The 27,307-nt window shown below is 45.7% G+C and overlaps 1 protein-coding gene across 2 annotated transcripts; it reads left to right on the forward strand.

Annotated features, from left to right (window-relative positions):
- The first annotated feature begins 1,685 nt into the window (after window positions 1-1,685).
- Window positions 1,686-23,188, forward strand: LOC125536863 (protein RETICULATA, chloroplastic-like). Of its 2 annotated transcripts, XM_048700141.1 has the most exons (9): window positions 1,702-1,917; window positions 2,016-2,596; window positions 2,683-2,781; window positions 2,875-3,095; window positions 3,778-3,847; window positions 3,945-4,024; window positions 15,433-15,497; window positions 22,469-22,688; window positions 22,855-23,188. In XM_048700141.1, the coding sequence occupies exons 2-8, from the start codon at window positions 2,039-2,041 to the stop codon at window positions 22,660-22,662; spliced, it is 1,287 nt and encodes a 428-aa protein (XP_048556098.1). In that variant the 5' UTR covers window positions 1,702-1,917; window positions 2,016-2,038; the 3' UTR covers window positions 22,663-22,688; window positions 22,855-23,188. The 2 variants fall into 2 exon arrangements, with proteins under 2 accessions (XP_048556099.1, XP_048556098.1); XM_048700142.1 differs by lacking the exons at window positions 22,469-22,688; window positions 22,855-23,188 and adding an exon at window positions 15,588-20,895 and having other exon boundaries at window positions 1,686-1,917.
- Window positions 23,189-27,307: the final 4,119 nt, after the last annotated feature.

Below are 27,307 nucleotides of genomic sequence, written 5' to 3' on the forward strand. Positions count from 1 at the left end.
CGTTGGCAATGTGGAGCTTGCCAAGAAGGTCGACGAAGCAGCTTCCGGAGTTGGCTGCTCCCGCGTCGGGTGTGGGCTCGTTGGAGAGGCGGATCTCGCCAACAAGATCGGCGAGGCTGTCCGCCGCGCAAGCGACTTCCGCGCCATGCAGCGCGTCGGCGCAAACGCCATTAGGCGTGCCGGGCTGGCTGCGCTCGCTAGGAAGAAATAAGGTTCCCGTCCAAAACATATCTCTGGACGATGGTGCACCAGGCCCCACGGTGTGCGCCAAATGTCGGGGGTGTCGTGCGACATATGCCAAAGGATAGCTTATCATGGTGGGGGATAGTAAGACATCGCCGGTGCCAGGAAATGGGATGAGGTGTAGACATATACGCCGGCGAACTTTACCCAGGTTCGGGGCTCTCCTAAGAGATAACACCTCTAATCCTGCCCTGCGGGGTCTCCGCATGATCACTCAAGCAACAATGGTGGCTACAAGCTTGCTCCTTGAGCTGTTTCTCTAGAGAGGGAAGAAGAACAAGGCTAGCCCTAGCTTCCTCTCTCTCTATGTGTGTGTGGGTGGACTAAGGTCTGAACCCTTTGCATGTGTGCCATGGGGGTACAATGATAATCTGGCCGGGTGTAGGACCCGGCTGTCAGTGTCTATGGTTGCCGGCTTCTCCGCTGGCCGCTAGGGCCCGCCACCTGGTGGGTCCCGCCGGCTGTCTCATACTTCACCGACAGGCCGCGCCCACCGCTTGCGGGTCTTGCCGACTGCTAGTACTGTGGCAGTGCCGTTGATGATGCACACTTTGTTAGGGAGAGCGTGGCTACAGTCCCGCCGCCTGATGGATGTTCATTGTAGCCATTCCCCGTCTCTTCTAATTAATGTCGCGCAGACTTTGAGGGAGAGGGAGGGCCACCTGGTGGGGAGTCGGCCTCCGTGGTGCCGCCTGGTCAGGAGTCGGTCTCTCACGGACAGGTAGGGCCCGCCGCCTGCGGGCCGTACCGACAGTCCGTAGTGGGAGCATGGCCTCCTCTGCTATGGGTGGTGTCACGGGCTGCGTGGCAACAAGGCCGCGTCGGACGGGGATGTCCGCCCAGTACACTGTATTGTGGCCACGCTTTGCCCTAGATTCGAGGGTGGCAGGCTGCACTGTAGCCATGCCTGTCTCGTCGCCATAATGTGGTGCAAACTTCAAGGGGCGGAGGGGGGGGCGCCTTCTAGGAGCCAGCCTCCCTGAAGGCTGTCTGCTAGGAGTCGGCCCACCTCATAGCCGTCTTCTTGGACCAGCCGGCCCTGAGAAGGCGGCTCTTCCTCTTCGAGGCTTGAGGGGCGCAGTCGGCCTTGATGTCTTGAATCACCATGAAAAGCAGATGAATCTACCCGTGATTATTTATTCCGACACATGTGCTCTCCTCCTCATCACCTCTGGCTTCGTCCATGGAAACACCGCAACAAGGAGCAAAGAGACAAAGCAATACCAGATCCGGGCCCCTAGACCTGGCATCTCCCTCTCGGCATAGAGCCGACGACCGGCATGTAGCCAAAGACGCATATAGCTAAAGACACGGACTAAATCTAGATCTAATATGTACAAGAATAGCACGACCACCTACATCATCCTCCTGCCGGCCACCAGGGCCGCCGGAAGGAAGGAAGAGAAGGGACGGCAACGGGAAGAAGAAGGGGACCCTCAACTCGGCAAAGGAGGAGAGGCGAGGAGAGAATGGATTAAAAAAAAACTGCTTAATGGATTAAAAAAAACTGCCAATAGCCGAATCTGAGAGACTGCCCACACCGTGCACGCTTCTTCCTCGCGCCGCGCCGCCGCCGCCGCCACCACCACCACCACCATACTCCTCTGGTCTCTCTGCATCCAGTCCAAATCGAATCCGCCCGCTCAAAAATCACCCAGTCTCTTGATTCTGCAGGCAAGCGCTTCTTCGATTTCCCCTTGTTAATTGTTGGGATTTGGTTCGTTATTGCTCATTTCAATCTGACAATATCTGCGTGTGCGTTGCGGTCGCAGCTGTGTAAGTGCTGCGAGGGAGCATGAGCATGGCCTTCTCGTGCGCGAGCGTTCGCCTGCACGGCCGCGTCGGCACCGTCAAGTGCCGGGCCGTTCTAGCTAGGCCGAGCGGCTGTTCGTACCCGACTGGAAGGAGGCGGATCGCTAGAGGAATCCGTTGCCAGCTGCCGCCGCAGGCCAGTGCGGATGGGAGCGCAGCCACCACCTCCGGCGCAGCTGTGGTCGCCCGAGAGGCGGGGAAGGTTGCTGGTTCTGCCGAGGACGTCGGCGCGGTTACCCAGCCGACTGCGCTTCAAGAGAAGGGCGCGGAGGTTGCTGACGTTAGTGGATCGGGTGGGAATGGGAAGTTCCGGCCTGGTGGCGGCGGTGGTGGAGGTGGGGATAGTGGTGGGGGTGGCGATGGTGGGGATGGCCACAATGAGGGGGATGATGAGTTTGGGCCGATCCTTAGCTTCGAACAGGTAGTCCAGGAGGTGGAGAAGCAAGGGGTTAGCTTGTCCAGCTTGCCAGCCGATATGATCGAGGCGGCGAAGAGCATCGGGGTTCAGAAGCTGCTGCTGCTGAGATACTTGGACATGCAGGTGTTGTAAAGTGCTCTTGTTCTTATGCGTCTTTTGGGATTGCTATATGGCTGACTCGGAGTTATTTTGCTGTTTGCATGTTCTAGGCCTCAGCTTGGCCCTTGGGTCCTGCCATTAGATCCTGTGGGCTTCTCCGGAATAGGATGCTGGTTGATCCTGTGTTCCTCTTCAAAATTGGGACGGAGGTAGGTTCGGTTCTTATCTTAGGTAGAATTGCACACTGGTAAGTGTTCATTGGTAGGATTGTTAATTGATCGTTTTGGTGGAACGTTTTGCAGATAGTTATTGACACATGTTGCGCGACTTTTGCGGAGGTTCAGAAGAGGGGCGATGAGTTCTGGTCAGAATTCGAGTTGTATGCAGCAGATATGTTGGTAGGCGTAGTTGTTAATGTTGCTTTAGTTGGCATGTTAGCACCATATGCTCGATTCCGTGGGGGGTCTGCATCAGCAGGTATTCTTGGGCGTGTTAGGCATGCTTATGATGCTCTCCCGAGCAGGTGAGTTATGAACTATGCTAACAGTTCTGTGGGAGTAAAAAATGGAAGCAGTATTTTGTGTTAATTGCAAGTGACTTCTCGTTGTGTCTCTAGGTGCATGTCATTTAATATTTCTATGTACTTATAGTTCTATGTGTAAGTTCTTTAGTGGGAACCAGGTGTATTACTGTCTTCCCGTTCCATTAAAGCTTTTAGCCTAATTTTTCTGCAATCTAGGTTATTTGTCTTTTATCCATAAATCAAGCCACAAAGGCCAGTCACATCCCTAGAAAAAGCAAGGTTTTTCAGTGCATAATTCTTAATGAGTGAAAAACTGTAAAAAGGGCAAGGTTTGTTTGTATAAAACTTATCCGGTTGAGTCACCAATGCTTAATAAACTGACTAAAGATAAATAATCTCTAACTGTAAACTGTAATAGTAATCCTGGTTATTGATGAGATTCGTACCATAATATTGCTGGATGCATACTTCCCTTTCCATAAAAACATGCCATCAGATGATTATTGGGTTAAGTACTACTATCTTGTCATTTTAGCCTTATTTCCCATTTCCCTTGCTTGTTGCATGTTAATCTCAGTGCACTTTGTGCTACTATAATTGGCTGACATTGTTCTTCATTACTGTTTCTAATGCATCCAACCGTTCATCCTGCGTAACACTGATGAGATCTGAACTCATGTAGTGTTTTTGAAGCTGAAAGGCCAGGATACAGTTTTTCCATTCGACAACGGCTCGGATCATACCTTCTCAAGGTAATTTTTTTGTTCAGTGCGATACTTATTGTGACCCAGAAATGTTACAAATGCTATTACCTCTTCTAATATCTCAAATACCCTATGTTGAGAACAGGGACTTTTATATGGTGCAGTTGGATTTTCTTGTGGTCTTGTTGGCCAAGGCATTGCAAACTTGATAATGACTGCAAAGCGGTATTGTATTTCTTGTTATGTTAAAGTTAATATTGTCACCAATCTGTAGTCAGTTTATTGGCATATTTGACTACTTTTCTTCCTATGATATACTTATATTCCGATAGGCCATATAATAACAAATAGTATTAGCATGAGATATTACATCTCATTAAGCAGCTTCTTAGAGAGGTTAGATACTTTTGGAACTCATTTTGGTTCATGAATGATCAAAAAATGTTGAAGGAAACAAGGAAAATTACCATACAACTTATGATTGTAAAAATAAGCCTTGTTTGCTTGAGTGCCAACCTTGCACTAGTTTGCCACACAATTACTGCCGCATTGTGTAAGGTTAAATCAACAAATTCTTAGCCACAGTTAAAATAGAACTGCACAAAGGGTCAACTTTGAGCCCTTACCTTTTTTGCTTTGGTGATGGATGAGGTCACAAGGGATATACAAGGAGATATCCCATGGTGTATGCTCTTTGCGGATGATGTTGTGCTAGTCGACTATAGTCGGAGGGGGGTTAATAGAAAGTTAGAGCCGTGGAAACAGACTTTGGAATGGAAAGTTTTTAGGCTTGGTAGAACTAAAACTGAGTACACTTCAGTACTACTAGGCATGGGGAGGAGGAGGTTAGCCTTGATGGGCAAGTGGTACCTTAGAAGGACATCTTTCGATATTTGGGGTCGATGCCGCAAAAGGATGGTGATACCGATGAAGATGTGAGCCATCAAATCAAAACTGGATGGGTGAAGTGGCGCCAAGCTTTTGGCATCCTCTGTGATGAGATAGTGCCACAAAAGATAAAATGCCAGTTCTGCGATTCGACCTTGTGATGTTGTATGGCGCATAATGTTAGCCAACTAAAAGGCAACATGTCCAACAGTTTGGTGAGATTTGCATGTCGAGATGGATATATGGCCACACAAGAAAGGACCAAGTTCGGAATGATGATATACGTGATAGAGTTGGGGTAGCACCAATTGAAGACAAGCTTGTCCAAGATCGTCTAAGATGGTTTGGCATATACAACGCATGCCTCCTGAAGCACCAATGCATAGAGGACGATCAAAGTGTGCCGATAATGTCAAGAGAGGTCGGTTAGACCAAACTTCAAATGGAGGAGTCCATAAAGAGGGATCTAAATGACTAGAATGCCACCAAGAACTAGCCATGGAGAGGGGTGCGTGGAAGTTGGCTATCCAGGTGCCAGAACCATGACTTGGTTTTGAGATCTTATGGGTTTCAACTCTAGCCTACCCCAACATTTTTGGGACTAAAAAGCTTTGTTTTTGTTGTTGATTACAACATGGAATAACCATAGTTGTGCATGGATCACCTTTGGTAGTTAGTTCGTTATAACCGTGTTTTATGCTTCATCAAAGAAATAAAGAAAAACACTTCCTCAGTTCCTGTATGTAAGGCATACTTTGGCTTCCCCAATACAAACTTTGACCAAGAACTAATCCAATATTATGTTGGTTATTACACCAATGTAATCGGACTCATCTTCAACAACACCTTCAATCATTGCTGTGTTTTTGTGACCATTAACAATATACTATACAAGTAATCATGGCAAAACTTGTTTTTGGAACAATCAAAATACACCATTTATTTTGGAAGGGGGGGGGTATCTCATAGCATGTGCAAATGCCAAGGTCTTTGTTTTGCATGATTTAAAAGCCACGTGAACATGAAAATCATTGGACAATGATGTCATGCCCTTTTGAATCTTATATAATTTGCACCAATGGGTGTTTGATTCTTTACATTTTAGAAAAACATAGGAATCTTTCCAAGAGGTTCAAGTCATAAGAAATATTCCTATGAAACAATTTGTGCTGTAATTTCATTGATGAGTTGCCCAAGGACCCGATAATATCCAGGCATTAGGTGGGCGTTTTGCCTCTGCCTAGTGCATAGTTCGCTGAAGCGGCGCCTAGCCTTTCCATACAGTTGTACGAAAGAGCCAAGAAAGAAGTGTTGAAGGGTGAGAGGTCACAGTGTAGGAGCAGAGGAGGCGCACAAAAGTTGAGTGGTGAGACTCGGAGGTCACACCGGAGGGTCTAAGAGTGGGGGCGGCAATTCGAGGTCTGGGCATAACTGGCATTATGCTTCTTGATACAGGGCAAGTCGTAGGGGTGGCTCGATCTCCACGATTGGAGGTGGATTCATAGATGAACACGAAAGGCAAAGGGGAAACAAAAGAAAATCACAAGAGGAAACACACACAAGGCAATACATGAGGTCCAATTTAGATCCAATAAGCAAGCTAAGGCAGTAAGGAAACACAAGATGGTTCATCCCTAGGACCCCAAAGAGAGATGGAGGTCTTGAAAGATGGTTCTTCCCCAATCCGAGAGAGAAGGGATTCTTCACGTGGAAGGCCTTGTAATCCTAAAGGATTCTTTTCCAAGATGGAGACCTTGACCGCCTCGAGGAAGGTAGATTGCACAAAGCTCTCAAGTTGATGGTCTATATTTTGCTAACCCTATATATATATATATATAGTATAGGGACAAAGGGGTGGGTGGGAGAGAGAGAGAGATACATGGTCGGTGTTCCTTTGATAGCGCGCAAGCAGCTGGTCAATCAAACTGACTCCATTTAGCCTGGATAGTTCAACCCTGGGCGCTAACTTGGGTTTGGGCGGGTGCATGTGTTTGACCGCTGGCGCACTCCAACAGTCCGGTCGGTCGGTGGCTGGCAAAGGGCAAATCAGGTCTCTAGAGTTCACGCAGGTGCCAGATTGTCCAGCCAGGTGTCCCGGTGGGTTCGGTTTTACCCAGAAAGGTAGCGGACTGTCTGGCTGCTATCTAGTTGCGCTCCTTTGGCCAAGGATTATCCGGCCTGAATCTTGCTGGACCGTCTGACCTCCTGGCTGGAGCAACCTCTTCTTCTCTCTTGCTCCTCGTCCGTGCTTTGGCCCGCCTTCTTGTTCCTTAGCAGTGCCCTTGTACCTAAGTATGCAATGGGTCTTGGATTGAGGCAGTAGCCATTTCTTAGATTGAGTTAGTATGGATAGGGAGCTTGAAGCAGAGTGAGGTCACCTCGGTTTGTATGGCTCGTGCATGTGCTCTTGTCATTGGTCTACTTGGACTTGATAGGGGACCCATGGTGATGTCCAAGGGATGCTCCACACCATTCCCCTCCCTCCCATTGGGGAAGATCTGTCCTCGTATAAAGGTCCTCATCACCATGAAAGGGGGCAAGGTTGGTGAAGTTGAAGGTATTGCTCACTGAGGACATGTCCATGGGTATGTCGACCTTATAGGCGTTGTCGTTGTTCCTTTGGATGACCTTGAATGGACCATCGGCTCAGGGAAGTAGCTGGGCTTGCGCTCTTCTACGAAACGATCCTTGCGAAGATGCACACACACATGGTTGCCAGGGTTGGAAGACCGTTGTTGGCGCGTTGTTGAAATTAGGCTCAATGGTGAGCCTTGTTTTCTCTTGCATCCTCTTCATGAACTTGGCACTTGTACTTGTGTCCATGTTTGTTCGCTCTTTCGAGATGTAGCGGAAGAATGTCTAATGGCGAAAGAGGGTTGAAGCCATAGATGACTTCGATCGGGACTCAAGTGTCGTCGAGTTTGAGCGCGGTTGTTGGCAAACTCGGCTATCGGCAATCAATCAACTCTTGAAGTTTCCTCTTGATGAGCACGTGAAGGAGGGTAGACAATGTGCGATTGACCACCTTCGTCTGTGGATGTATGCCGATGAGAAGAGCAACTTGACGCCGAGCTTGGCGCACAATGTCTTCCCAAATAGCTTATGACCTTGATGTTGCGCGGAGACGACGGACTTGGGTACTCCGTTAGGCACAAGATTTCCCTAAAAAACAATGTTGCAACATGTGAAGCATCGTCTCTCTCGTTACAAGGAATGAAATGCGCCAATTTTAAAAAAGTGATCAACAACCAGAAAGGTAGAATCCTTCCCCTTTTTAGTTCTACTAGGTAACCCAAACACAAAGTCCATTCTAATGTCTTCCCAAGGTGCATGTGGAATGGGCGAAGGTGTATAAATACCATGGGAAAGAGTTTTAGAGATAGCTTTGCGACATGTGATGCACCGACGGATAAATTCCCCAACACCTCGAGACATTCTTGGCCAAAAGAACTTGTTGGCGAGCATAGCATAAGTCTTTCGCGTTCGAAATGTCCCATGAGTCCACCACCATACGATTCATGCAAAAGGAGCAAATGCAAAAAACTCTAGGGAACACAAAGTTTGTTAACGTGCATACGATATCCAACGAGTGCCTTCTTGGCATGAGCAAAAGGCTTAGCAAAGAAAGGGTCAATGGCATACAGATCTTTAATGTGGTCAAATCACGTGACATTAATCTGAAGTTTTTGTAACAACATGATTTTGCGGGAAAGAGCATCAGCTACTACATTTTCTTTGCCATTCATGCACATGATGACATAGGGAAACGGCTCAGTGTATCACTCCATTTAGCATGTCCACGGTTTAGTTTGGCTTGGCTCTAAAGTACTTGAGCTATTCGTGATCGGAATGGATAACAAATTCCTTAGGCCACCAATATGTTGCCAAATTTGCAAGACACGAACCAAAGCATACAGTACCTTGTCATAAATGGGATAGTTTAATGGCGCGCTAGCTAGTTTTTCTTTAAAATAAGCTACTGGTCTACGCTCTTGCATAAGAATGCCTCCTATGTTGGTACCACTAGCGTCACACTCAAATCTCAAATGTTTTTGCAAAATCCGGCAAAACAAGCAATGAGGTATGAGCCGAGCGATGCTTGAGTTTAAGAAAAGCTTTGTTTTATGAAGAACCCCAAGTAAAACACGTACCGTCTTTGGAAAGAGCATCCAATGGTGAAGCAATAGTGCTAAAATCCTTGACAAAATGTTGATCAAATTTGATCAACCCAAGGAAACTACAGACTTGCATCAAATTCGTGGGTTGTGGCCAATTTTGAATCTCGTCGTTCTTAGACTAATCTACTTAAATGCCATGAGAAGAAACAATGAAGCCCAAGAAAAATGAGTTGAGTGGTGCAAAATGTGCACTTTTCAAGATTAGCAGAAAGTTTCTCATTTCTTAGCTCTTCAAGTACTTCGGAAACATGAATGGGATGATCATCAATGTAACCAACAACAAATCTGCTAACGAGATGCCTAAGTACATAATTTCATCAAGTGCATGAGGTGCTAGGGGCATTAGACAATCCAAAGGGCATGACAAGCCATAAATTAAGACCAAATTTGGTTTCCAAAGAGGTTCTCTATTTGTCGCCCACTTGCATACGGATTTGGTGATAACCACTTGTCATATCAATTTTGAAAAAGATAGTGAGGAGTAGGGTGTCTATAGCGAATGATAATGTTGTTAATAGCACACCAACCGACACACATTCGCCAAGATCAATCCTTCTTAGGCACAAGTACAACGGGGACGACACAAGGGCTTAAGCTTTCGCGAACACACCCCTTGTCAAGTAGCTCTTGTACTTGACATTGTATTACTTTTGGTCACTTCGGGGCTAACGCTGTAAAGGAGGGTGGTTTGTAAGTGGAGTGCTAAGGATGAAGTGAACCCGGTGTTCGATGCCTTGTAGTGGAGGAAGGCACGGTGGTGTCTTCGAAGGAGAGACATCCACAAATTCCTGCAAAACATGTGAAATGGAGCTAGGAAGAGCATGATAGTTGTTAGTTAAAATGGCTTCATCTTTGTACAAAAAGCACAAAGTGAAGCACCGATGGGTTCTCACTCACTTCCCTCAAGTTAAATTTTGTGTCTAAGAGGACCATGTCCTTATTGTCACTCATCATGGGCACTCATTTCGGGCTTGTGGCACCCAATTTCTTTTAGGTGGCTCGCTCCCTTACTCGACTCAATAGTATCATGATCATTCAAAGGTCTTGTCGGCTATGACTTGGTTTGGAGACATAGGGTGACACACATATATTTCTTTCCTTCCACTTGAAGCTATAGAGATTGGTGTGACCATTGTGTATTACGCCACCGTCAAATTGCCATGGGTGTCGCAAGACAAGATGACAAACGGTCATGTGCACTACATCACATTCCACACTACCTTAAGAGGCGTCGATCTTGAAAGATACCTCCACCATGTGCTCAACCTTGATGGTGTCGGCGTTACTGAGCCATTGGACCTTGTAGGGCTAAGCTGGCGCTTGTACATGACTTGCAACTTTGAGCAAAGTTTCGTACTCCCAAGTCATGACAAGTACCACCATCAATGATCATTTGATTCATCTTCCGTTGGTTTTGACTTTTGAGTGAAATAAGTGGCATCGTTGGTCAAGATCTTGGAGACAACAAGAGCGGGGCTCGAATCGTTATCACAAAAGACTTGACCATCTTCGTCTTGGTCGACTTGTTGATGGCGAGCAACGTGTTGCAAAGCTTTGAGTTCTCCATCATGCATGGAGCCGTACTCTCCATCTTCATTAATCACCATACCGCGCTTGGTGTGGCACTCATGACTTGTGGCTGTGACCTTGCATGTGAAGCACTCAATTTGGCCTGTCTTGTCGGTTGAGTCCCTTGTAGAGTTGGCACTTGGTCTAGGTCGGAGCCTTGTAGAGTTTGGAGGTGTGGGACTTGATGTTATCACCGGTACCTTGGAGCTTGAAGGAACACCACTTGTAGATGTGTCTCATTAGTATGGCAACGTACTTGAATTTGTTTGAGAGTTGGAGGCTAAGTTCCTCGAAGGGGAGGTGAATAACTTGGAGTACTTGACGTTGTCTTGGACTTGTCTCTCCGCTTGCGTTGGTTGGTGAACCAACTCAGACAAGTTGTTGTAGGGTTGGAAATCCGCAATCCTCTTGATGGGATGGTTGAGCTCACTGCGAAAATGAGCCATCGTCTTGGAGCTTCTTGAACAGGTCATGAGTATAGTGCGTGGGTTTGAATCTCACTCTCATGACTTATTTCATTGCATCCCAAGTGGCAATGGGGGCTTCTTTGCTTTCTTGTCAAAGTTGTTGAACTTGTTCCTACCACACAAGTGCGCACTCATCAGACTCAAGGGATGACATGTCGATCTTCTTTGGGTCTTCAAAGTTGTGGACTTGGAAGATATGTACACTCTTTTTCATGGTCGATGTGGCCGAAGAACTTAGTCATTGTAATTTGACCTTGCCAAAGCGCTCTTCTCCTTGGAGGTTACGAGGTTGACGATGCTCCTGTCGATGAGGCGGTGGGTTGTCTCGGTCTTCATATTGGAGGTGGTGCTCGATGCGTGGTGCATTGGCCATGAAGTGCACTTCATTTTATTGTTTAAGACGAGCCTCCTCCACTTGTCATGCTTCACAAGCTTGACAGGTTTGCTCCGTGTATTGCCTTGCACATGTAGAGCTTGGTGCGCTTGGTCGCTTGTTCGACGCGGCGAGCTTCTTCTTGCAGATGAGCATTGTGCTCTTGTAATTTTTGTTTTTTGGCTTTTCAAACTTGTTGCGCATCATCACACTCTTCATTGGCGTGTTGCTCTTGAGCTTCGTGTTTTTGTCGTTCATGATCGAGAATGTGGTCTTGTAACCAATTGCCATGATGAGGAGGTGGAACCTCAGTTGGGCTCTTAGTCTTCATGGTGGTGGTGGCGTCGCGATCGGTGTGAACTTGACGATGATGGACATTTGGAATGGTGTGCACTTGAATGTCTTCTTGAAGAGGATGAAGAGGACTTGTGGTTGTGGAAAATGTTGCAGAACTGTGTGTTCAATTTGGTGTCCGAGTAGTTCTTGTTATGAGTTTTGGCTTCTCGCATGTCAATGGGAAGGCGTGTGATACACCCATCCAAGATTGCATTGGCGTCATGCATAGCTCGTTGAGACCGATGTGACGCCTTGGAGACATAGTTGTGTGATTCTCTTGATCATCATAATACCGGATGAGATGTCCTTTTCCTAGTTGTGACACCTGCGCAAGGTGTGAGACACAAAGGAAAATGAACAACACCAAGTTACCTCTTTCTCATGCCGTTGAAGAATCAAATGACCTCAAGATTGTCAATGCAAAATGAGCGAGACTTGGTAGTGTTCTTTATCCGAAAGCGTATACACCTGAACACAAGGCTTTATATGGAGCTTGGAGGGGTTAGTGGCTCAAAATCATGCAACAAGCAGATCAAGATATTGATAAAGTCGGGTAAGATCCAAGTGATCGCAAATGAGATACATGTAGATTACAAATGTAGATGAATGAGCAAGAGAAACATGCCACACAAAGATAACGGGTTAGTGCAACCAAAGGAATGAGCAAGACAAAAGTTCCTAACAAAGACTAATGCTCATGTTGCACAAGCACAAAGAGAGATGCTAGCTTGATTGCATGTTTGGGCCATATACGGGAAACTTGGCACCAACCTTCGATGACAAGCGTAACATGTTCCTATCTGATACATCCTTTGCACAAGTATTTGCTGCTCTAACTCTTTTGCTTATGAAGTTCTTTGTACCCTTTTCTTTCTCCTTTTGTGTACTTTTTCTTCCTTTTCACCACTTCTCTTTGAGCCTCGACCAAATATGTGAGACAATTATCACGGGAGATGCAAGGAGTAACTATAACACGTAGAGGGTGAAGTAGGTCTCTAGGGAATGGAAAGGTGCCGGACTGTCCGGCCAGATGTCTTGTTGCGCTCGGTTTGAATCAGACAGGTGTCGGGTTGTCCGGGTGCACTCGGTTGGCCCTGGATTGTCCAGCCTTAATGTGGCCAGATTGTCTGGCCTCCTGGCGGGAGGAGCCTCTTCTTCTCTACTTGTTCTTCTTGCTCCTCTTCTGTGGTTTGGCCTTCCTTGTTCCTTCGCACTAGATACCCTTCTGCCCGAGTATGCAAAGGGTCTCAGATTGAGGTAGTAGCCATGTCTCACATGAGTGAATATGGAGCTCGAAGAGGAGTGAGGTAACCTTGGTTTGTATAGCTCATGCACGTTCTCCTGTAATTTTGGATTTGATGGGGGATCCACGGTGATGTCCATGGGATGCTTCACTCACTTCTCCTCTCCTTGCAACTTAACTAGCCCAATAAGGCCCATTATGGAACCCTAGCTTGCCAACCTAGTCTAAAACGTCTATATGTCCTAATCCAAACTGTCCATCTGCTCTCCTCTATCTCTTTCTCTCCCTTGCTCCCCTCCCTGCTCCGCTTCTCCTTCCCCCCTCCTTCCCTGCTCTGCTTCTCCTCTCCAGCCGTTCTTGCCACCAGAGTACCTCGCTGGCTGCCTAACCCACCTCCCTCAGGGCCAAAGCGAGGCGTTTTGCCTCTAATCAGCGTGCCCGGGCGTGCCTACATGAGTGACTAATTTTTCACAGAGATTGCTAATCTATGCAGTTACTAGTTGAGATAAAGTTCTTAGATGAAACAAGCATGATATTATGTTATGGCGCTGCTAGAAGGAGGCGCGAGAGGGCCGGCCGAGGACCTTTTGCCCACGGCCGGGCAAGATGGAAGGGATTTCCTTCTTAATTCTTGCTTTATTAGATTGATACATCTCCTCTCTTTATATAGAGAGGTTTACTTGACTCCCAAGCAAGGTTTACTTGACCCCTAAGCAAGCGACCCTTCTCTAATTAACCCTAAGACTAACGGGCTATACTGCCAGCCCAAGCCCATTACGTACTCTTAACACTACACCCCACCTGGACATGCAGCTTGTCCTCGAGCTGCAGCCTAACCAACTTATAACCATGACTCGACACAACACAAACCTAACACCTAAAAACAAGCCTTTTACATCTCGGCTTGTTTTATTACTCTCAACCTGAAATGGACTGGGATGCTTTATTTTGGACCCCTTAACAAGAAGTGGACACCATCCGCACGTCGGACGTGCACGTGTACAACCACCTGGATCCCATGGACACCATCTAGACAAAAGGAGTGCATGTGTATGGCCACCTGGAAGTGGTCGCAAGAGCGACCAGTAGAGGCGCCCTCGCGGCGGCCGGCGAAATGCAGTGGTGCTACGCGATGTGCTCCTGTCGGTGACACCCTGCCTTCTCCCCGCCGAACGGCCGTTGGTCTGCACCGCACAGAGAAGAGTGGAGGACTTGTGATGGAGAATCATGAGGGGTATGCCCCCCCCCAACCGTCGATGTCGCAGACTTTGAGGTCACTGCCCGTGGGGAAAACAACATGCCCAAGATCCCCGACGCAGCGGGCGAGATCGAGGTCCTTTGTGCAGCGAAGCGCAGCTGAGAGGAGCGGCAGCTGTAGACCACGCATCTCCCGCACATGCCGACGCGGTAATGGCGACGACGGGAACTTGATCTGGTGGATTAGGACTCCCACCGACGCGGTCGATGCGGGGCCGGAGCTGACCGGCGGTGGCTGCTGCAGCGGAGCGCCGGGCGTGGCGGAGGCCGCCAGGAGCGGCGGCTGCCACTGTAGCCAGGGCGGGGCGGTGGTGGCGGTGGATGGCAGCTGCAACGGCCCGGCGAGCGCGGAGAGGACGCCTTGGGGCAGCGGCAGTGGCTGCTGCGGCAGAGCGCCGGGCGCGGCGGTGCTGCCATTGCAGCCAGGGCGGGGCGGTGGATGGCACTTGCAGCGGCCCGGCGAGCGTGACGGAGGCCACCTGGTGCAGCGGCTGCCATGGCAGCCACGGCAGCGCGGTAGTGGCGATCGGCGGCGCAGCCGGGTGCGGCCCGTAGGACCTGGCCAAGAACAGGTGGATCTCCGGGACCGCCTGGGTTAGGTCCCGCAGCGCCCCGGACACCTCCTCCAGGGTGAGGACGGCGGGGGCGGGCGAGACGGAGGATCCCAACGCGGGTAGGAGCCGGGCGACGGTCGTGGTGGTCGCCGGAGGCGGCGACAAGGTGACCGGCAGCAGAAGAGACGGGTTGGGCGGCGGTGAAGACATGATCAAACCAAAGCTAGCTGATACCAAATTGTTATGGCGCTGCTAGAAGGAGGGCGCGAGAGGGCTGGCCGGGGATCTTTTGCCCTCGGCCGGGCAAGATGGAAGGGATTTCCTTCTTAATTCTTGCTTGATTAGATTGATACATCTCCTCTCTTTATATAGAGAGGTTTACTTGACTTCCAAGCAAGGTTTACTTGACCCCTAAGGAAGCGACCCTTCTCTAATTAACCCTAAGACTAACGGGCTATACTGCCAGCCCAGGTCCATTACGTACTCTAACATGTTACAATACTGGTTATAAAATATGTTGTCATTATACTCAACAAACTATGTTAAGCAGATATTTTCCAAACGCGGTTTGCTCCATCTTAGTCCTGATTTTGAATGTATTTCTGTGCACGATATAATTATAATTTATGTACAACAAAACACAATCTGTTTTATTTGTATTAATGTATTATCTGATAAGAGTACTTTCCTGAGAACATCAGCATAATACGTCCACGTTTTTGTTTATGCATCTCAGAACTTACTATTTCCTTCAAATTTGTAATGCAGGAGTGTGAAGAAGTCAGAGAATGATGTACCTGTTCCACCTCTTCTGAAAACTTCTGCTTTGTGGGGTAAGTGATGCTTTACCTTAGCCAGATTATACATTAAATATTGAAATAAAGTTCACATACTCTGTGAGGTTTGACCACTTGACTATTTAGGCCATGTCTCATGTAGCGCCGGTTCGAAGAGAAAAGGCTGATTTACCAATGGTTGAGCTTTCTCTCCAATGTATAGATGTGCTATTCAACCAACGATGGGACCTACAACAAAAATAAACAATTTTCTGTTTCCTGCTAGTGCGAACTGTTTTGCATGGCCATCGTGATCCTCTGGTCAGGTTTTTGTACCTTGTCACACAAACATTATTTAAATAGATAAGAACCGAACCAACTTCTTGGTTCACTTTGTACTTCTAACACATTGGGTCTGTTAGGAAATACTCCCTCCCTCCAAAAATAAGTGTCTTAACTTTGTACTAGCTTCAGTATAAAATGTACTAAGCTTAAGACACTTATTTTGGGATGGAGTATGAACTTGTATTTTCAGGTGGCCATAGACCAGTATATATATACATGTACATGTGTGGTACAATATGCAGAAAACCCCCTATAGAACGGGGAAAATAAAAAGTGGTACATGGATAAATATATACGACTCTAAGACCACCCCCTCTCAAACTCATGGTGGATCAACAACACTGAGTTCGGAGAGATAGAAGCCGTGCTGTGCTGTAATCTGGGCCTTTGTAAAGAAATCCGCCAACTGTAACTCAGAAGACGCATAGTGAAGAGCAATAATATGATCCTGCACACTAGCACGCACAAAAGAAGCATCAACACCAATATGTTTGGTGAGCTCATGCTTCACAGGGTCGTGTGCAATACTTATAACACATGTACACAATAGCATAGTAGGTGTAGTGACACAAACACCAAACTCCTGAAGTAACCACCATAACCAAGTCACCTTTCCAGTCAAAAGAGCCATAGCTCATAATCCAGCCTCTGCACTTGAACGAAACACTGCAGTTTGTTTCTTCATCTTCCACGTAATGAGAGAGCCACCAAGAAAAACACAGTAAACAGAAAGTGAATGGTGATCCGAGGGATCACTGTCCCACGTAGCATCCGAATAGGCTTGAAGCTGTAATGGACTGGAACGAGGAAAAAACAGATGGTGAGAGATCGTGCCATGAAGATATCGGAGAACACGAAGAAGGTGACTATAGTGAACCGAAGTGGAAGCAGAGACAAACTGACTCGAAATATGTACATGATAGATATCCGGACGAGTGACAACTAGATAGATAAGACTCCCAACAAATTATGATAACGCGTCAGATCAGACAAGGGGTCATCGTCAGTAGCATGGAGGTGAACATCATTAAGAACAACACAAACAAGAAGATCCTGGATATACTTCTCTTTGGAAATAAAAAAAGCCATCAGATGTCGAAGAGGCCTCAATCCCAAGAAAGTAGTGAAGAGGGCCTAGATCAGACATAAGAAACTGCCCACTAAGACGTGCCTTCACAAAGGCAATGTACTCAGGACATGTCATCAGCATATAAAAAAGAGTCCGACCATGAGTAGGAAGGGGGACAAACAACGCGGGAACATGAGCACTTGCTGAAAAACCAGCGGTAGTCACCATAGAGGCAAAACGCTGAAACCAGGCGCGAGGTGCTTGCTTAAGGCCGTAAGAGAGCGACGAAGATGACGGACCATGTCGTCAGGAACAAAATACCAAAGTGGTGGCTACATGTAAACCTCCTCACACAACTCACTACGAAGAAAGGCATTCTTAACATCAAGCTGAGACAGACTAGTGGCGAACAGAGGCCACGACAAGAAGTGTGCTTATAGTGGTCAAATGGCCACATAAGAAAGGCATTCTTAACATCAAGCTGAGACAGACTAGTGGTGAACAGAGGCCACAACAAGTGTGCTAATAGTGATCACATGGCCACATGAGCAAAAGTCTCATCGTAATCACAACCATGCTCCTGCTGAAAGCTCGAGCCACAAGATGAGCTTTTGTAGTGCTCAAGAGAACCATATGAGTGAGTCTTAACCTTGTAGACCCACTTAAAAGTGTTGGCACATGGAGGAGGAGAAACAAGATCCCACGTGTTGGTGCGCTCAAGAGCAACAAGCTCTCCTGCCATCGCAAGTTGCCGTTCGGGATGAACAACAAACATCATGATAAGAAGTCGGCTCAAGAACAGCAACGCCGGTGTTTGAAAAACCAAGGCGATCAACAGACTGAATCAGATGAGGATGCAAGCCATAAGTAGGCTAAGACAAGGAAGATGACACATCAGAAGTAGAGGGCGCATCAGTAGACGCATCCACAATACGTGGACTACGAGTATAAGAGTGAGGAAAAGATGGAAGAAAAGGAGGAATCACCGGGATAAACTCAGGTGATGGAGATGGGGAAGCTACTCGTGATGAAGGTGCAGGATCTTGTGATAAGTGAGGTGAGGAAACCATAGGAGATGGTGTCGGATCTGCAATAGTTGGAGAAGTAGGAGCAGTAGGGCGGATGGACAAAGGGCTCAACAAGAGTGATAGGAGTGTCAGGAAAAGTGAGAAAAGAGATATCCTCCACTAGAAAGGCTGATGAAGATGGACGCGGGTAGAAGGGATGAGACTCATCAGAAGTTACATCCTGACAAATACGCATCCGACGACTGATAGGATCCGAACAACGATAGCCCTTATGCTCATCACTGTACCGTAAGAAGACCACTTGACAAATCGAGGGTCAGTTTGGTGTGGTTTGTTCACGAGGGGCAAGAAGAACATAGCAAACACAACCAAACAGACGAAGCGCTGATTAATCAAGAGAACTAAGAAAAAGACGCACGAAAGCAACGCCTCCCTGCAGAACATAACAGTGGATGGCTGAAGGTTGATGAGATAGGTGGATACAACCTCGGCTCAAAAGGGAGGTGGAAGAGAGGTGACGATCATCAACGCATGAGCCATCTCAAGAAAGTGACGATGCTTGCGCTCAACCACGCCATTCTTAGCATGAGCACCAAGACAAGAGAACCGAGCAAGAGTGCCCTGCTCAGCAAGAACTCCAACGTCTTGCAGGTATACTCTCTAGCAGAGTCAACACGGAACACCCGAATAGGCGTAGAGGACTTAGTGTGAACCATGGTAGCAAAGCGCTTATATAGTAGATAAGACCTCACTACGAGAAGACATAAATTATATCCGTTATGTTGAGAGAAATCATATATAAAGATAATATTAGTAGCGATGATCTCCTTTCGAGGCAAAGGGAGCTTGACCCTAGACATCAAAGTGAACAAGGTCGAAAGGACGCTGAGACACAGTCTCGCTATGAGGATAAGTAACTGTATCTGTTTACCGAGCCGACAAACAGTCTAAGGGCACACGGCCGGGGGCTGATCCAAGAAGACCATGCCTAACTAAGAATGAGAGACGAGAGCCACACAAGTGACCAAGGCGATGATGCCACTGCTGAAAAGAGCTGTAGACAAGGCAACAGAGGCGGAGAGACTGGCGATGGTGGCAACAGAGGAAGGTGAAACCAGTCATGCTTCCACACGCCCTGGAAGTCACGGAGCCGGGGGACGTACCTGCTTCTATAGAGGGTGGTCCTCACAATGCCAGAAGTGTCGGTAGCAAAACCAGTAGAACCTGTCCTTGGAGAACCATAGGATGCAGGTACCAGGTATCAAAGTTATGTAATCTCCTGCTCAATATGGGGCTCAAGTAAAGACGGCGACGTAGATGCACCCGACAGTGGAGAACCAGAGACAATCACCAAATCGTGAAGGCACGCAATCTCTTGATCAGTGAAGGACATAACTGAAGTAGTTGACCTAGGCATCACGTGAAGAGGAGCGACCACCACCACCTGTGGAAGCTGCTAGAAGAGGCAACTGCTAGAGGAGGTGGTGTTGTATGACAAGTATTGTCTGCAGAAGTTGATGAAGGAGACGATGTCACATGTAGACAAGTACCAAGCACCAAGGGAAGGTGTCGAAGCGTAGTCAATGGAGCCGTATGAACCAACACTGCCAGTAAAAGTCACGGGAGGAGTCGGTGTAGAGCGACAGCACCATGCGCAGAGGTCACGAGAGGAGTCGTAGAAGAGAGACCATGACGACCGCCTGTAGAAGTCGGTGTAGAACGACCAACAAAATTTGCAAAAGACGTCGAAGGGGACGACGTCACAGGCAGACAAGCACCAAGCACTGAGAGACAACACATGTGTGAGACAGGAGCAGTGTAGGGAACACCGTCAAAAATCAGCGGGCAGCAAGGGAGATGTGTATCCGACGAAAACATCTTGCCCGTTTTTCTTTTCTAGTGGTCAACCCAGCGGAATCAACCTCAGAGAAGTTCTATCCCACCACGACGTGGGCTGCTCGGGGAAGAGTCTCAAGAACGATGGCCGGTTGGTGCTACAGCAGACAGCGCATCCACAGAGAGCTGTAGGGAAGCCACACAAGAGATAGGGCAGTGAGCTGGCTGGCTGGAGAGAGCCGTGCTATAGCAGGCAGCGCAGCCACACGAGAGACGGGATTCGGCGTCTCACGGCCCGGATAGATGGTTGTTGACTTGCAGGAAACGTAGGGTGGTTGGCGACCTGGAGCTCGTAGGAACCAGTGGATCGGGCGTGGACGGGCGGGCGGTAGTGGGAGCACACGGGGCCAGCAACCTGGGTCGGCGTTGACCCAAAAGAACAATAGATGGGCAGGCGGTTGCACGAGGGAGCACGCAGGGCCTAGCAACCTTGGTCGGTGTTGACCCAGAAGAACAATAGCTGCAACACGTTGTAGAAGATGCAGGCATGTGTGGACAGGGGAGGCAACAACTACCAGCCAGAGAAGTGCGGTAGCGCGAGCAGCGTCAGACCAAAAGGAGGAAGGCGACGACGCGAGATTGGATAGACAGGAGCATGAGTTGTGCATGCGAAAAAAATTCCCGTGCCTCTAATACCATGTTAGGAAATATGCAACTTGTATTTCAAGGTGGCCATAGGCCAGTATATATACACGTACATGGGCGGTACAATATGCGGGGAAAATACAAAGTGGTACACGACTAAATATATACAACTCTAACAAGATTGGCACGCTCCATTGTATGGAACCAATTCTCGTCTTCGGATCGCTTTTTCCTCACACTAGAGATGGCCTTAACCCCCTGAAAATTAAAATCGGATACCCTATCTTAAGGAATATTACTGTAGGATCTAAGTATATCGACCAGAGGAGGGTGAATGGGACATTCAATTTTTCTTTCGAAGAAATCTCTCAGCACAGCACAACAGAAAAACTTAAACAGATACAGTTCTACTGAAGGTAAACTACTGAAATAAATGATTACGAGGGATAACTAAGATACTCCATCCGAACTAAAGCCACGACACTTATTTTTGGGACGGAGGGAGTAGACTACTGTGAGATAGTCATGAGAACTAAAGCTAGAAGGATGACTAAGTAACAATTGATGAAGAACATACGAACATAGAGACAAATTACATTCAGTACAGCAAGATGAAAAACAAAAACAAACATATTGCAGTACAGATGAGAATGCTAACAGATTCACAGATGAACATAGCAATGAATATCACAGCAGAAACAGTACCGAAGAAAATGTGGTAGAGAAAGAACCAGTTTGCTCGACGGCGACAAGTAATTTGAACTAAAGAACCAGTAATTTGATCTAGGGGTAATGAGGAATAGACTCACCGACAAGTGCCTCTCTCCTGTATTATTAGTTTTATTTTGTCTATTTGCTGAGTCACCTGGCACATGCCACATCACTCCACATGGCAATATCACTCTCATAACCATCTCAGAGAATAAACGATTTTGTACAGTTTGGGGATAGGATATCCTGTTTTACTTCCTCTGTTCCAAAATAATTGAAGTTCTAGGTTTGTCCTAGTCAAGCTGGTGTAAGTTTAACCAACTCTATAGAAAAATGTGCTAGGATCTATAACACGAAATACTCATAGTACGAAAATATATTTTATAATGAATCTCATGAGACTATTTTGTGTTCTAAATGTTTTTATATAAACTTGTTTAAACTTAAACAAGTTTGACTTAGGACAAACCTAGAAACTTCAGTTATTTTGGAACAAAGGAAGTATTAGTGTATATATAATCCTCTATTACGGTGCTGTATATGAAAATACAGAAGTTTTTTAAAGAATGTATTTTGCTAAATAGAAGATCGATAATATAATGAAAATAGATCACACATGAGAGTTTATTTACTTATAACCATTTGTTGGATCAAGGCAACTTTTGGCAAAAGTGGACAACAAAGAGAAGAATTTGAATGCATTTTTTACTTTGATGAATACTATGCACTTCCTAGGTCTTGTGGTTGAATGTACTGTTACTGTCAATAGGTGATTTGGAATCTTCGAAGCTGATTACTATGTATTGTGTCTTTGATTTGAGCATCTCTTAAAATAATTGTACAAATATGATACATAATTACTCCCTCCATTGCAAGTCAATTGAAGTTCTAGCTTTGTCAAACTTCTTTAAGTTTGACCAAATCTGTAGAAAATGTATCAACATGATATACCATTTTTCTACAAACTTAAAGAAGTTTGACTTAGTACACATCTAGAACCTCAATTAATTTGGAATGGAGGAAGTATTTGATGTGCTTGTTTATGTGAAGTTATTTTAAACACATGATGTGAGGGTACAATTTCTATGTTTACAATTAGTAACATGCTTTTCCTAGTGAAAACCATAGTAGTTTCGCTCAGAAAATTAAATTAAAGCTACAGTAATTATGGTAACAGCAACTTGAGCTGGATAGCTCGTATCATCATGTAATTACTTAGCAATATTTTGGTAGTAAATTATTTTTTCTAATCTAATCGATGCTAGTTGGATATATCAACATCATAGCCAAATGCATGATGCAAATAATTTTATCTATTTATTTTTGTAAAACATGTGTCCTGCTAAATTGCATCAAATGAAGCTACGTAAATATAATCTTCCTGATTGTTTCAGGTGTGTTCCTTGGTGTCTCGTCCAACACCCGTTATCAGGTAATTAATGGTCTTGAGCGGTTGGTTGAGGCTTCGCCTCTTGGCAAGCGTGTCCCAGCTGCTTCTTTGGCATTCACTGTCAGCGTGCGCTTTGCAAATAACGTCTATGGAGGAATGCAATTTGTGGATTGGGCCAGAATGAGTGGTTGTCAATGAGGTGTATTGCATCCATGTTTTTCATGGTGAGTTCAGTTTTATTTGTTCACATATGCTTGCACGGCATTTCAAACACAGTGGTCCTTTCACTTCATGCTGTGATGGGAGAAACCTTGCTTACGAGCAATTTATTGTCAATAGAAGTATATTGTTTATCCTATGACTATCTAATGTGATCTATTGTTATTGCAGTTACCATCCATACTGATGTTGTATGTGATCTGCTGTTTGATAAAGCAATGAAACTTGTCGAATTTGCTCCTCTCCGAGTTAAAGATTTGATACCATTATTGACAACAGCTTGGCTGCAGAATTCTAAAAATAAACATGAAGGTGCTCCGTAGATTGATTGGAGTCTTGATATGTTGAGATTGTGTTAGGCTGCTAGAAAGTACCATCGGAAATGAATCAGGAAGAGGCGTGGTATAATTGTTGAAATTTAAGCATGTAAGTGCTTAGCGATTCATGCAGTGATTTGTAGCTCCAGCAATCAGAAGAGTTTAAATGGTCTGTTCCTCTTGTCCAAGATTTCGTGATCTTGATTCGATAGGGTAGTTGAATCAGTTTTCGTATGCCTTCTAATCAACGCGTAGGTATCCTAACCTGGCGCGCTGTCCAAATTTTGTTTACGAGCATACCACATCATCTATCCTTGTGGATGTCTCTTATGTAAGAAGAAAAATATTGGGCAAAGAAATAAAGTAATCAAGACAGCAAAAGAAAGCTTCAGCGAGAAAGACCTCAAATCCAAAAAAGTACGACCAGAGTAGTGGTGAGTTACTCTGTGTCATCCTGAATCAGTATTACTGACACACACATTAATGTATATATTAAAGTGCAATCATATGTATAAATAACGTAAAATTGATGAAGCTTTCGGGCATGAAATATTTTTTCGGTGCTGTGTATAAATTAATAACATAAAATTGATATATACCTCATGTATAAATATACTTCATGCTCGGAAGTTTACCTGTGCACATCTTTCGGGCATGAAGTATTCTTTCATCTTTTTGAGTCTGGGTGAAGCTTTCCGCAAGATGTCATGGCGCTTCTCCATGCATCTCGGGTCATCCACTGGTTGCTTCAGGGTGCCCACCTAAACCATCCTTCACCTAGTAGTGTGTATTGAATTCTTGTCTCAAGTCTTGAAGTCTTATGTCCTAAAGATGCAATCCCTTGCTGATGCCATCATGAAGTAGTCGTCATTGACGTAAAGTCGTCCATTCTCACACCACTCCCGAACACTTATACCAATCTTGTCTACTATAGCGTGGCATTAAAATAAATAACGTCCCGGGCTTGGTAACAGGGTGATGGGTTCCTACCTCATGCATACTATTCAACTACAAGGATTCAATATCACTAATGGAGGGATTGTTGCAAGGATGACACTAAAGGCAATAAAAACATAGGTATGAAAAGCATGGTCAAAGTGAAGTTGCCTGGTAAGTTGATGAAGATAATAATGCTCTCAAAAATAACTTGATACTATCCGTCACTCTGATGAAAATCTATATTAAACAGTCATAGCATTCATATAAGTAAACATAGCAGCAAGCAATTTCTAACACTCATAATAAAAATCCACAAATAAAAGCAACAAAGAAATCCATAAGAAAACCAAATAATAGTAGCATAACAGTCGATGATCGCAACGCATAAGGAATCTGATGAAAGCTAACACCAATGGTGTCAACAGAGGGATTTCTTTGAGACGAACCTAGTGCAATTGGTTTCATCGTAAACGGAGCTCTGGTTCAAAAGTTATGATCAAATGAAGGTTTGAGATAAATTTGAAGTTGAATAAATTTGATTTGCTCAATCTCCAAAATCCACTTTTTATTGGAAAGTATATGCCATAAGGAGTATTTTGCAAAATGAATCACCTAAATTGGAATTACGAATCAAAAGTTATGGCATAACGAAGTTTAGATTTGAATCTGTTCAAATTCAAATTTCGAAATTTCAAAAATATTTTTGGTTGGGTTTACTGGATAGATGAGATCAATACGAACCAGTAGGAAAAATAATCAACTAATTTGGATCTGTAGAATATGATAAAGGAAAAATCAGAACATAATCTGAATTTGGAAGTGTTAAGTTTCGGCCGACCGTGGCAGAGGTGCCATGTTGTCACACCCACGATGTGGCTATATCTCCCACGTGTCGGAGCACGACTTAGAGGCATAACCGCATGGTAGGCATGTCACAAGAGGGGTAATCTTTACACATTCCATGTACTGAATAAGAAAGGAATAAAGAGTTGGCTCACAATCGCCACTTCACACAATACATAAATATAGCATACATCATCCAGAATACAATCAAGGTCCTAATACGGAACCAACATAAATAAAGACAACCCCAAATGCTAGATCCCCGATCGCCCCAACTGGGCTCCTCTACTGATCATCCAGAAAAGAAACATAGTAGCGGCCCGAATCCTCGTCGAACTCCCACTTGAGTTCGGTAGCATCCCTTGTACTTGCATCATCGGCACCTGCATCTGTTTTGGAAGTATCTGTGAGTCACGGGGACTCAGCAATCTCACACCCTCGCGATCAAGACTATTTAAGCTTAAAGGTAGGAAAGGGGTAGTGAGGTGGAGCTGCAGCAAGCACTAAAATATATGGTGGCTAACTTACGCAAAAAAGAGCGAGAAGAGAAGCAAAGCACGGTCGAGAAGCTAATAATGATCAAGAAGTGATCCTGAAACTACTTACATTCAAGCATAACACGAGACCGTGTTCTCTTCCCGGACTCCGCCGAAAAGAGACCATCATGGCTACACACGCGGTTGATTCATTTTAATTAAGTTAAGTTTCAAGTTCTCTACAACCGGACATTAACAAATTCCCATCTGCCCATAACCGCGGGCACAGCTTTCGAAAGTTTAAAACCCTGCAGGGGTGTAGCAACTTAGCCCATCACAAGCTCTCACGGTCAACAAAGGATATTCCTTCTAGCGGGAAGACCCGGTCAGTCTCGGAATACCGGTTACAAGACATTTCAACAATGGTAAAACAAGACCAGAAAAGCCACCCGATGTGCCGACAAATCCCGATAGGAGTCGCACATATCTCGTTCTCAGGGCAACACCGGATGAGACTAGCTACGAGTAAAACTAAACCTCAAGTTTCCCCGAGGTGGCCCCATAGGCAGCTCGGTTCGGACCAACACTCAGTGGAGCACTGGCCCGGGGGGGGGGGGGTTAAAATAAGATGACCCTTGAGTCTGCAGAACCCAAGGGAAGGTATATGGTGGTAGGTAGGCAAATGGTAAAACCAAGGTTGGGCCTTGCTGGAGGAGTTTTATTCAAAGCGAACTGTCAAGGGGTTCCCATAACACCCAACCGCGTAAGGAACGCAAAATCAAGGAACATAACACCGGTATGACGAAAAGTAGGGCGACAAGAGTGGAACAAAACACCAGGCATAAGGCCGAGCCTTCCATCCTTTACCAAGTATATAGATGCATTAAAGTAAACAAAATATAATAATGATATACCAACAAAAACCATGTTCCAACATGGAACAAACTCCATCTTCACCTGCAACTAGCAACGCTATAAGAGGGGCTGAGCAAAGCGATAACATAGCCAAACAACGGTTTGCTAGGAAAGGTGGGTTAGAGGCTTGACATGGCAATATGGGAGGCATGATATAGCAAGTGGTAGGTATCGCGGCATAGCAATAGAGCGAACAACTAGCAAGCAAAGATAGAAGTGATTTCGAGGGTATGGTCATCTTGCCTGCAAAGTTCTCCGAGTTGACGAAAGCTTATCCTCGTAAGCGTACTCAACGGGTTTCTCGATCACGTATTCGTCTCCTGGCTCTACCCAAAGCAAGAACACAAGAAAAGGACCAACAATCAATCACGGTGCAATGCACAATCAACATGATGCAAAATATGACATGACATGCGAGATGTGATATGCAATGCATATGCATGCTTCGGAAGGGAAAGATTGAACCAGGCCTCAACTTGGCAAACCAAGTGTGCCGCTGGAAAGATGAGATGACTTCAGTCGAAATCGATATAAAGATCACCGGAATCGGATGCACGGTTTGCAAATGGCAAGCAAAACAATAATGGCACAATTCTGCGATTAACAGCATGATGCCATCTAGAATGCAATAAGAAACTAAGCTACTGCACTCCAACAAAGCAACAAAACACATGGCAGTGATCTACTCAAGATGCTTGACAAAATATGAACACTGAGCTATGGCTAAATCACACAAGAGCAGGTTCAAACAAGCATGTCAAAAGTGCAAAAGATAACAACATCACAGGCTTGGTGAAAATAATAACATGTCAGGAATTAACATCAGAAAGCAATGTTTAAAGCAAGCAAACAACATGCTACAGGAACATATCATAGCAAACAAAGGCATGGCATGAATCTACTCAAAGCATATAACAAAAGTCCCTTAATGACCATAAGCCAAAAAGACACAGAAGATATGGTGGCACCCATGTAAACATAGCAAGTTTCATTAACAGATTCAGACTTAACAGAAAACTGGGCATGACAAAACAGAGTTATGAAGTCATCTTTGCGAGCTCGATTCACTCAACATAAGGCATTGCATGACAAGATAAGCATAGCATCAACAAGATGTCATATTCATGAATCTAA

This window comes from Triticum urartu, chromosome 2 (genome assembly GCF_003073215.2).
Source record: "Triticum urartu cultivar G1812 chromosome 2, Tu2.1, whole genome shotgun sequence".
NCBI lineage: Eukaryota > Viridiplantae > Streptophyta > Magnoliopsida > Poales > Poaceae > Triticum > Triticum urartu.